The following is an 11989-nucleotide window of genomic DNA, read 5'->3' as shown; positions in this document are numbered from 1 at the left end:
GTTATACGGTTTTATTAGCACATTTTCTCAACACATTAATGCTCCAACCTTTTTAGGTAGTTTACATAACAATTTTAGATATATTTGAATATTTTAAAACTGTTCCAGAGAGAAAACGTTCGTCGCTGAATCGGAATTATTATTCATCAGAATCCGATGCCATATCACCACCCGTAGTTGACATTATATCATCAGAAGTCATCTCATCATTTCCAACTTCATCTTCATCGCTAACTTCTATTTCACTTGCGGTTTCATCATTTCCATCATGGCTATCATCTTCTAGATCTTCCTTTTTTGAGATATCGTCGATTGTATCTTCATCCTCCGGCATGTCATCATCGTCTTCATTGACCTCTTTGCACAAAATAATTTTGTTAATATGGGATCATTACATATTTTTATACCTATTTATTATATAAACAAATGCTTTTCCGTCATTGCCATAGGTAAGTTCGTCTGCTCAGGATTGCATAAACAAAGTAAACATTTTATCGTTATGAATCTGAACAATTTTTGCCAACCGCAATATCCAAAGTACGTTCAATTGGTTATGCTTAATTTATAATTTCTACAAGTTCTGGATTTTTCGGTGATGTATTTTATATGTACCACTTCTGAAAGAGGTTACATGGTACATTTGCATTTAGGGTTATAAATAACATATATATTTCATGGACATTGAACTCTGGTGAAGAAATTTGATAATTTACGTATTCCTCGTGAATAGCCTACTTAAAAAAAGTTAGACAGTTTTCTTGTTTCTTATTAACTGAAAATAGAAATGAATTAGATCTGTTCAAACTCACAATTTGATTAAATATGCAAAAAGAATTATATTTCCTGCTATAAAATTGTAAAACGGCAAATAAGTTGAATGTGTTATTCATTCTATTATAATAGAAAAAAGAATATTACAACCAATTACTTACTTTCTGCTTCACATTTTTCAATGCATGTTTTACAAAAGGACGTTTTATTCTCGACTTTCTCTTGTGATAATACTGGGCAAATGTTGTCACATTTCTTGTGAGCATCCATGAAACATTTACGATCTGGAACATATGAAAAAATAGAACATTAACGTTGTTAACATTTTGTTTGGCATACACAACATTACGGAAGTCATACCGAAATTGGAACCGATTATTTGAAACTTACTGATGAGTTTTATATTCAATAAACAAGTATTCTCTAACTTATTATTTAAGTTTGATTCTAAAGTGAAAGAAGTTTCAGCATAGTATTGAAATATAAAAATATTCAAGTTTGTGATAAAAAATTATACCCATATTAAATTGGCATTCTTTCATCATGCATGCTTTGCAATGTTTGGGCGACAGCATCATCATTTTTTCAAAATCTTTTCTTCCAAAGCAATTTTCCTTTGCTTCACATTGCTTTTTGCATTTTTTGTTATTTGTTTCTTCAACATTTTCTTTTTTTCCGAAGGTTTTATGTATCACTTTCAGAATTCTCATCATAATGTTTCCAAAGTTCTTTCCATCATCATCCCCTCTGGGCCTAAAAGGTCCAGGTCTATATCTATCACCATATCCTCTACGCCCGGAAATATCAGGTCTATCTCTGTCACCACTTCCTCTACGTCCAAAAGATCCAGTTCTATCTCCATCACCATCTCCACTACGTCCAAAAGGTCCAGGTCTACCTCCATCACCATCTCCACTACGTCCAAAAGATCCAGGTCTAGCACCATCTTCTCTTCGTCCAAAAGGTCCAGGTCTATTTCCATCACCATTTCCTCTACGACCGAAAGGTCCAGGTCTATTTCCATCACCACCTCCTCTACGCCCAAAAAGTTCAGGTCTATCTCCATCATCATCTCCTCTACGACCGAAAGGTCCGGGTCTATCTCCATCATCATCTCCTCTACGACCGAAAGGTCCAGGTCTATTTCCATCACCATCTCCTCTACGACCGAAAGGTCCAGGTCTATTTCCATCGCCATCTCCTCTACGACCGAAAGGTCCAGGTCTATCTCCATCATCATCTCCTCTACGTCCGAAAGGTCCAGGTCTATTTCCATCATCATCTCCTCTACTCCCGTAAGGTCCAGGTCTATTTCTATCATCATCTCCTCTACGCCCGAAAGGTCCAGGTCTATTTCCATCATCATCTCCTCTACGCCCGAAAGGTCCAGGTCTATTTCCATCATCATCTTCTCTACGCCCGAAAGGTCCAGGTCTATTTCCATCATTATCTCCTCTACGCCCGAAAGGTCCAGGTCTATTTCCATCATCATCTTCTCTACGCCCGAAAGGTCCAGGTCTATTTTCATCACCATCTCCTATACGCCCGAAAGATCCGGGTCTATTTCTATCACCATCTCCTATACGCCCGAAAGGTCCGGGTCTATTTCTATCACCATCTCCTATACGCCCGAAAGGTCCAGGTCTATTTCCATCACCATCTCCTATACGCCCGAAAGGTCCAGGTCTATTTCTATCACCATCTCCTATACGCCCGAAAGGTCCAGGTCTATTTCTATCACTATCTCCTATACGCCCGAAAGGTCCAGGTCTATTTCCATCACCATCTCCTTTACGCCCGAAAGGTCCAGGTCTATTTCTATCACCATCTCCTATACGCCCGAAAGGTCCAGGTCTATTTCTATCACCATCTCCTATACGCCCGAAAGGTCCAGGTCTATTTCTATCACCATCTCCTATACGCCCGAAAGGTCCAGGTCTATTTCCATCACCATCTCCTCTACCACCGAAAGGTCCAGGTCTATTTCCATCATCATCTCTTCTACGCCCGGAAGGTCCAGGTCCATTTTTATCACCATCTCCTCTACGCCAGAAAGATCCAGGTCTATCTCTATCACCATATTCTCTACGTCGAAGGGGTCCAGGTCTATCACCATCGCCATCTCCTGGTCGCCTAAAAGGCCCTAGTCTGCCTTCATCTCCACGACGTCCAAATGGCCAGGGTTTTCTATCAACATCTACTCGGCGCCAAAATGGTCCAAGTCTACTTTTGTCATCATTCCCAGGAATACCAAATGGTCTCGGTCGGTATTTGTTGCTATTCATGCCGAAAAGAATTTTTACAGCTCGCTGCCATATTGGTTATGGTTTATCCTGTTTTTTGATCATAATGCCTGGGGGAGAACGTTTAAACAGATTTGGTCGATAGGGGATTGGTATTTTCGGTGCGGATCTTGCTCTTTCTTGTATACGTTTACGCATGAACAAAACTGGTTTACTTGTTCTCCATCCGTATGCTTCTCGTCTAAGGCCGTATCCAAATGATTTTGGTCCAACGTTATCTTTTGAACAAATATATTTAGCGTCATTATCATGTAATCAATTCCACGTCAAGAATATGATTGTTGTTTTTGAACCAATAGAAATTTGGTACAGAAATCGCTGATAAAGAAGCATTAATTATTATGTTGAATTCCTTTTCTTTCGTTACTATTTCTGACAAATAAAACACAAAAGTAAATACCTCTGTTTCCTATTCCCAATTGAGTATATTGTCTCCTCTCTCCACCATATGAAGATACTGAGAAGAAGATAAATATTAAAGTTTTCTATTATACTTGTTGGAACTAGCCATGTACAAAACTCAAAATCCTTAATCAACTGCATTTTCAATAGGATTCTTTTTTTAAAATTGGAAAGGCATGACACTAATACTAAACTTTTTAAGTAATGAGCTTTTGATTCTTTGAATTATTGGAATATTTGGATATTTATATAGTCGTTATAGTCGTATGAATTTGAATTTTGCTTATTATATTTAAAACAATATGATAACTTATTTAAAAATTTATCTTACCTACGACCACGAAACAGCACAAAGCAGCCAGTATCTTCATTATTTCAGAATATTGTATTTTTGAGTTTATCACAAATAGCTGTCGACATACGAGTTTTTTTTCAACCGAGCAAATCAATAAAAATACGATTTAACAATTGAGTACAATCGCTTTTTCACTGTCGTTTATCAACTGATAACAAGTGTGCACAAGTGACCTAATTTATACTAAATCAACACTTGTTTTGTTGCCCAAAATAAATGTATTTTTTCTTTTCATTTATATCAATACATTTCGTAGAATTTATATTAGTTTGTGTTCACGTTGAAAAACTTGGTCCTAAATGTTATCACGATGACGTCAGGATGGTTCTTTTTACATCAAGGTCAGCTTTATTTATCTCGTTTTGTGTTTGAATATTCGAGAGTTATCAAACTAACCAATAACAAAGAATAGCTAAATTTAAACTAAGTAGTACATTTAGCGGTTTGAAATTTTATTTGTCTGATATATTTGAAAAATGTTATTGAAATGATATAGCGTCGCCATTTTGTTAGCATTGTCATAATGAAAGAGCTAATGAGAAAACTTTTTAAAATAACTTTAGCTAGAGTTTCGTAAAGAAAAGCGTCAGAGTGTACCAAAATAGCATGCACGCACATTTTGTTTACTTTATTATATCTTACGAATGTTTTTTGAATACAATGTCAGGGTTTCTCAATAGCGTCGAACAATTCTGTTGTTTGTCTGATTTAAGGCAATGGTGTCGGGTCAATAAATTTAAATGAGTGTCCACTCAGTTTTTTGAAGCCAATATGAATATCACATTTTTTGTCACCTTTTATGTGAAATTAATCGTTTTCTTTTCTACCTAATTACTTCAGGTTTTCCGTTCTTGAAGATGGGAAAGGCCGCTACAATGCTATTGCTTTTATAGTTTTTTGGTCGTCGAAGGCGATATTTTATCCAAAATTTCACTTGTGTTTACCCTGGCTTCATTTGTACTTAGTAATTCATTTTTGTTTTGTTCATTTTATATGGCCTGGTGGTCACAATTAAATTTGCATGCATATATAAAAATCCGAATCACAGTTTTTGCGATCACGATGGTGAAATATACATGACTGTAAATATAATATGCAGTACATATGATATATAACCAGATATACTTATCAAAAATGGTGTGTGATAATCTTAGTAATGATACAACATTTTATTTTAAAATAAATATTTTACTCATGAATACAACGTTGATATCTTTTATAGCGATCATATACAAGGGAAAAAAATTTAAAGTTTGATTTCACCAATAGGAAACATCAGAACAGAAATTCACCGATACTAATACGCCACTAATATGTCTTAAATAAGACAGCACATTTGATTATAAACAACTATCTATGAATAGAATAACTTTAATTACTTCGCATTCTTGTTTTGATTTTTAAACTATACTATGATATAAACTATAATTAAACTACGGGTAGAACGCCTGTATGCTGCAAACGAATTTAAATCTTCCGCGCTTTTATTTACGTCATGATCCGCTGCTCATATCGACATCGACTCATGTGATTTTGGACCGAAATATGAGGGTTCATCATAATTAAATTGTCGAGTTACTTCAATATGCAGTTTCGGTAGTGAATTCCAGTGTAGTAAATCAACTCTTGTTTTGATGCTGTGTTTACATTCGAAACTTGATATTAAATATTTCCATGACGTCAAGATGGATCTATATTCAAACACATCTCCAAGCTGATCAAGATTAGCTCAAATTATCTTGTTTTGTGTTTGAATATTCGAAAGTTATCAACCTAACCAATAATAATGGCTAAATTTAGCTTTGTAAACTAAGTAATAAATTTAATGGATTGAAATTTTTATCCTGTTTGTCTGATATATTTAGAAAAAGATGTTGAAATAAAGCACCGCCATTTTGTTAATTACTCATCCCAAAAGAGCCAAACAGAGAACTTTTTAAAATAACTTTTGATAGAGTTTCGCAAAGAAAAGCGTAAAAGTGTACAAAAATAACATGTACGTACATTTTTGTTTACTTCATTATATTATTATATTTTATCAATGACCCCCTGAATACGGTGTCAGAGTTTCTCAGTATAGTGACTATACCACTCCAAAAATATATAGTTGAAATGCTAGTTAGAAATATTCACAAAAACACGCCGGTAATATGTCTTAAAATAGACCCACCTATTTGATCGAAAATAACTATCCATAAATAGAATAGCCTTAGCCTAATTGATTCGACTCTTTGTTTTGGTTTTCAAAATGAAATTCTGATAAAAAGCCATAATTAAATTGAGGGTCGTACGCCTGTATGCTGCAAACGAATTTAAATCTCCCAAGTTTTTATTTACTTCATGATCCGTTCATATCATCGTCGACTCACTGGTGTTGATCTAAAATATCACGGTGCACAATATTTAAATTCTCGACTTACTTATGTATTTTTTTTTTCATTTATAAAAATACGTTTCCCAGACTATAAGATTGTGTTTAAATTTAAAACCTGGTATAAAATATTTTTTGACGTCAAGATGGTTCCATTTAGTTGTAAACGCGTCTCCAAGCTAATCAAGATTAGTTCAAGTTATTTCGTCGTGATTGAATATTCGAGGGTTATCAAACTAACCAATAAGAATATTTTGTTAACATTGCGTGCAATGTTTAGGAGTCATACTGAAGGAACCAATTAGTAAACTTTATACAATAACGTTTGCTAGAGTTTCGTAAATAAAAACCGTAAATGAGTGTACAAAAATAACATGCACGCACTTTTTGTTTACATTTATTATATGTTACCAATGACCTCTTGAATACGATGTCGGGGTTTCTCAGTATAGTCGAACAATTCTGTTGTTTGTCTAATTTATGGCAGACCTGCAATGGTGTCGGATCGATGAAATGAGTATAGGTGATCGAAAATGGTGTGTGATAACCTTAGTAATGTTAAAACATATTTTAAAAATAAGTATGGCGTTGACTTTCGTTTATTCGACTAATTAATACAACGCTGTCACTATACTAATTTTAGCAATAGTCGTATTCGCTTGCCATTAAGTCCACTATAGATATCTCGTGTGAAATCATAATAAATTATACACGAAACGAAATTTAAAAGTTTGAATTAACCAATAAGAAATATCACTCCAAAAATATATAGTTGAAATGCTAGTTAGAAATTTGCACCAAAACCCGCGCTAAAATGTCCTAAAATAGACCCACAATATTTGATTGAAAAGAGCTATCTATAAATAGAATATCTTTAGCTTCAATTTATTCGAATCCTTGTTTTGGTTTTTAAAACGACACTCTCATGATAGGGTATAAATAAACTGCGGATAGTACGCCCGTATGCTGGAAACGAATTCAAATCTCCCGCGTTTTCTATAACGTCATAATCTGTTCATATCGTCATCGACTCACGTGATGGTTGGACCAAAATAGCACGGTGCTTATTAATTAAATTGCCGACTTTCTTCAATTTGCACTTCTGGTATGGGATTTGGGTGTAGTATATAGATAAATTGATTTTCATTTTTTCGCGAAAGATTGCAAAAATTCAGGCTGGAAACATGCAAATACGCGCGCTATTTTATATACACATACACAATCAAACACGCCGAATAGTTGTGGGAAAAGTAATCCGCATTTTTATTGACATAAATTTTAGAATCTATATAATCAGCAAGTACACGTCATGAAAACAGCATATATCTTCGTATTTTTTGTTTAACTCATGTGTGGAAAATGTTCATATTGTGCAATACACTACCGTCAGGCTAAATAATAATAACATTGAATATTTTTTATAGATAGTAGAGCATGAAAACATCATAACGATTCGTAGGTCGAATTATTTTCAGTCTAATTCTTTGAGCGCAAAGGAATAAGTAGAATCATTTCTTCAGTTATCAAACACGTCCCTCTGGCATGAATTTGTCATTTTTAATGTTTGCAAAAACGATTTCATCTCTACTTGTTAGTGGTGAAAACTCTAGGATTTAGGAGAAACAACGTTTATGTAGTTAGATAGTAAATAGACTGTAGTGCTTAATAAAAGTTGTCGATAGGCCGTATATTCTTGTTTCAGCTATGTATGAAACCCTTGAAGATCAAATGTAAAAAGTGTAATACTATTTTATATGAGCACATTAAACACAGTGTGTACTTGCCTAAGGAAGGAACGAGAGAAATAAGAGGTTTCAATAGTCGCTCAGATTTGTGGAAGACATCGGGCTTCAAATATGATCGCGCGGGCCACTCGGACACCTTCGGGGGGTCTGCTTGGTGATTTGCTTCTTAGAAAATATGTTCCCGAAGCAGGCGTGCAACTTGACTGCCATAAAATTAAATTTTTAAGGAGTTGTTAAATGCTTACATCTTGGAATTGCATGCTCGCATGTTGAGTTTGTTTCGAAATTTATTTGACAAACATCCTGTGTAACGTCAAATACACTTGGAATTCGATTGGGACAGTCAATTTGACGATCCAAAGTACCGTTGGACAATGCAGTTTTGATGGCTCCCTGCATATGCATGTCGATTCCATATTCGTTGCGTATACTATTTGTAAGTCACAAATTATTTTTGAATCCCAATCATCTAGATCCTTTTTAGCGACGACTTCTAAAAAAATAAAAATTGCAGCAGATCTAACCGCCTTATGACGACCAGTTTAGTCATTTCCCCCAAAGCATCCTCTTTTCACTATTATTGAGTTTCAACGCACGACTACAGGGTATAGCAAAGCCAGTGGTGGGATTCAAATCTTTTGTCAACCGGTTCTATCACAAAAGTCATATTTTTTCAGCCGGTTCTGTTACAAAAAGTCATTGACAATCACCAGCAATTCCAACCGGTTCGCTGATCTCAAAAAATTCCGTGAGACGGTTCTATAGAACCGGTACAAACCGGCTGAATCTCCGCACGGAACAAAGCTAATCCAGCAATCATCTTGCATAATTCGACACTACTTTTAATCGGGACACAATTACATGAATACATAAGATAGGGTTGTAATACAAAAATACAGTAATTTAGATTCGAGGATCTAAAAAACTGTGTGCTATGTGATGTGATTATCAAAAGCTGGGTATACGATAAGCATAAATTTTCCTGCTAACTTTCACGCCCAGCTAAGGTGGCAATACAAACTATTTGTCCTTAACTGCTACGCACCACAAACAAAGGAGATATTGGCTTGGAGTCGTATTTATATTATTGATATGATCCCATAGAGCCTCCAGGAAGTTTTTAAAGAATAAAAAATGGTAATTGCCTTCTAACGACCAATCCAATTTTTACGCAATGAAAATGAATTTTAAAGCAGTTGGTCTAGTAAATAAAGAGAAAACCAATTTTTTCATAAGAACAACAAGAAAAAGAATTCTAACAACAACAATGGCATAAAACCCAAACGATGTATACGTATACTTCGTGTAAGAGAATAAAAAGAAAGGCGATTTGTTGCTCTGAACAGAAGGCTATGGAAAACATAACGAAATGCGAAAAACATTTTTCTGAGCAGTCAACGTAAACAACTCAAATTGAAGGCTCAAAACATGTTGCTAAAACTACATTTTGTACATATCTAACTGATACCAAGCGTCTATATAAAACTTTTTCGAGTCTGTTATCCCTCTTCTAAACTTTTCATTTTCATCATGCGACATTGAATTAGGCGAATTATATTACGACAATTCTATTTAGTTGATGAATTTATTACTCACACATTTATATGTTTAATTTATCAAACAGTACATTTTTAATACCTCTAACATAACAAAATTTTATTTATATAAGCTATTTTCTAACAGGCACATAAGTCAAATTTGGCGAAAAAGAAATTCCAGAATGTATATTCCAGGGTGTACAATTTTTTATTTTATTTTCGACAAAAAGTTAGGATAGCAACTTATTGAATATTGCCAAAATCATCTCAGGGGTTATCTCATCATTATCATCTTCCTTTTCTGGCCAATCTTCGTTGTCTGCCTCAGCTCCGTCATCGTGGGCATCGCCATGATCTTCGCTTTCCACGTCATCATCGACTCCATTTGTGCCGTTTTCTTCGTAGCCTTCACTGTCATCCTTAGTTTTCTGGTTGTCATCTTTATAAAAAGTTGTTCCAATTAAAATAATGTCATATTTAGAGTAGTTTTAGTTGGTTATGATGGCTTGAATGATTAAACTTTCATATTTCTGTAAAAGATTCAAATCTCTCATCTTTGGTCAAGCTTCTTCGACAATTGCAACATCAGGTGATAAAAGAAATAAATATAAAAAAATACCTTCCGCTTCGCATTTATTGATACATGATGCACATGAGGAAATTTTATCCTTGACTTTATCAGGTGATATTTTCGGGCAGATGTCACTGCACGTTGCATGGGAATCCACAAAGCATTGACGATCTAAAAAAATATAATGAATATAACCTATCACAATCTGACTTTATGAAACAGCAGTAAATTTTAGATCAATAGATTTTGATCGCGAAAAATTGAATTAACAATAATATGCTTCATGTGAAAAAACAGAAAAAGCATTTCAAATCTGGTAAAAATCAATGTTTCGCCTCGTTTATTTATAAAATCTGAGTTGGACATTTTGCTAAAAGAAAATTATAGAATAAATATACACTTACTCGTTTTAAATTCACATTCTTTCATCACACATGTCTTGCAAGGTTTAGGAGCAATCATCATAATTTTTTTAAAGTCTTTTTTGCCGAAACATTCGTCTAATGATTCACATTGTTTATTGCATTCTTTAAACTTTCTGGAATTATCATCAAAATTGAATTTTTCAGGTTTATCTCTACCACCATCTCCTCTACGCCTAAAAAGTCCAGGTCTATCTTCATCGCCATCTCTTCGGCGTCCAAAAGGCCCTGGCCTATTTCCATCTTCTCGACGTCCGAAAGGTCCAGGTCTATCCCTACCATTATCTCCTCCACGTCCAAAAGGTACTGGTCTATCTCCATCCTTATCTCTTATACTCCAAAAAGATCTAGGTCTATCACCATCACCATGTTCTCGTCGTCCAAAAGGTTCAAGCCTGTCTTCGTCACTAATTTTTCTACTCCAGAAAGTCCCAGGTCTATTTCCATCATTATCTCCTCTACTCCAAAAAGGTCTAGGTTTATCTCCGACATAATCTCCTCTACGTCCGAAAGGTCTAGGTCTATCTTTACCATTATCACCTCTGCTCCAAAAAGGTCGAGGTCTATCTCCATCATTATCTCCTCTACGCCCGAAAGGTTTAGGTCTATTCACAACTCCTCCACGCCCGAAAGGTCCCAGTCTATTCACAATTCCTCTACGCCCGAAAGGTCCAAGTCCACCTCTATCACCATATTCTCTACGTTGAAAAGGTCCAGGTTCATAACCATCGTCATCTCCTTGTCGCCTAAAAGGCCCTAGTCTGCCTCCATCTCCTCGACGTCCAAATGGCCCGGGTCGATTTCTAACAACATCCACTCGGCGCCAAAGTTGTCCAAGTCTACTTTTATCATCATCCCCCGGAATACCAAATGGTCTCGGCCGGTATTTGTTGCTATTTATGTTGAAGAGAATTTTTAGAGCTCGCTGCCACAATGGTTCAGGTGTATCCTGTTTTTTGATCATAATGCCTGGAGGAGAACGTTTAAACAGACTTGGTCGATAGGGTATTGGTATTTCTGGTGCAAATTTTGTTCTTTCTTGTAGACGTTTACGCATAAACAAAACTGGTTTACTTGTTCTCCATCCGTTTGTTCTACGTCTAAGGCCGTCTCCAAATGATTTTGGTCCAAAGTTATCTTTTGAAAAATATATTCAGTGTCATTATCGTGTTATCAATTCATTTAAAGAGCATGATTGTTGTTTTTGAACAGATAGAAATTTTGTATAGAAATCACTAATGTAGAAGCATCAATTTTTATGTTGACTTACCTTTCTTGATAAACTAAACAAAAAGTAAATACCTTTGTTTCCGCTTCCCCACTGAAAATATTGTCTCCTCTCTCCCCCATATGAAGATACTGAGAAGAATATAATCATTAACATTTTCTGTTGATTCAACCTTGTGCGAAATTTAATATACTCGTTTGTAATATCCAAGGGGCAGCATAAATGGTGTCAGCCATCACGGCTGGAAATGAACAAAATTCAAAATCTTTAATTATCTGTTTGT

At 35.2% G+C, this 11989-nt stretch overlaps 2 protein-coding genes across 2 annotated transcripts; both read right to left on the bottom strand.

The window, feature by feature from the left end:
- LOC144430682 (uncharacterized) lies at positions 1–3953 on the bottom strand. The gene is made up of 5 exons (XM_078118708.1): positions 3808–3953; positions 3475–3531; positions 1289–3292; positions 933–1055; positions 1–357 (listed from the first exon to the last, which is right to left on the bottom strand). The coding sequence occupies exons 3-5, from the start codon at positions 3054–3056 to the stop codon at positions 140–142; spliced, it is 2109 nt and encodes a 702-aa protein (XP_077974834.1). The 5' UTR covers positions 3057–3292; positions 3475–3531; positions 3808–3953; the 3' UTR covers positions 1–139.
- Positions 3954–9148: 5195 nt separating this feature from the next.
- On the bottom strand, positions 9149–11932 carry LOC144430734 (uncharacterized). Its single transcript, XM_078118787.1, has 4 exons — positions 11749–11932; positions 10461–11615; positions 10105–10227; positions 9149–9924 (listed from the first exon to the last, which is right to left on the bottom strand). Exons 2-4 carry the CDS (start codon positions 11533–11535, stop codon positions 9716–9718), a joined length of 1407 nt encoding a protein of 468 aa, XP_077974913.1. The 5' UTR covers positions 11536–11615; positions 11749–11932; the 3' UTR covers positions 9149–9715.
- Positions 11933–11989: the final 57 nt, after the last annotated feature.

The sequence above is a fragment of the Styela clava genome, chromosome 12, assembly GCF_964204865.1.
Source record: "Styela clava chromosome 12, kaStyClav1.hap1.2, whole genome shotgun sequence".
Lineage (NCBI taxonomy): Eukaryota > Metazoa > Chordata > Ascidiacea > Stolidobranchia > Styelidae > Styela > Styela clava.
This window is presented reverse-complemented; position numbering and strand designations above follow the sequence as displayed.

Excerpts from the sequence above, each read along its gene's own strand:
- LOC144430734 (XM_078118787.1), bottom strand. The coding sequence starts at position 11,535 with ATGCGTAAACGTCTACAAGAAAGAACAAAATTTGCACCAGAAATACCA. Across the intron at positions 10,228-10,460 it reads AGAATGTGAATTTAAAACGA|ATCGTCAATGCTTTGTGGAT; the intron begins GTAAGTGTATAT and ends ATATTTTTTTAG. Across the intron at positions 9,925-10,104 it reads CAATAAATGCGAAGCGGAAG|ATGACAACCAGAAAACTAAG; the intron begins GTATTTTTTTAT and ends CTTTTTATAAAG.
- LOC144430682 (XM_078118708.1), bottom strand. The coding sequence starts at position 3,056 with ATGAATAGCAACAAATACCGACCGAGACCATTTGGTATTCCTGGGAAT. Across the intron at positions 1,056-1,288 it reads AGAATGCCAATTTAATATGG|ATCGTAAATGTTTCATGGAT; the intron begins GTATAATTTTTT and ends CATATGTTCCAG. Across the intron at positions 358-932 it reads TGAAAAATGTGAAGCAGAAA|AGGTCAATGAAGACGATGAT; the intron begins GTAAGTAATTGG and ends TTTTGTGCAAAG.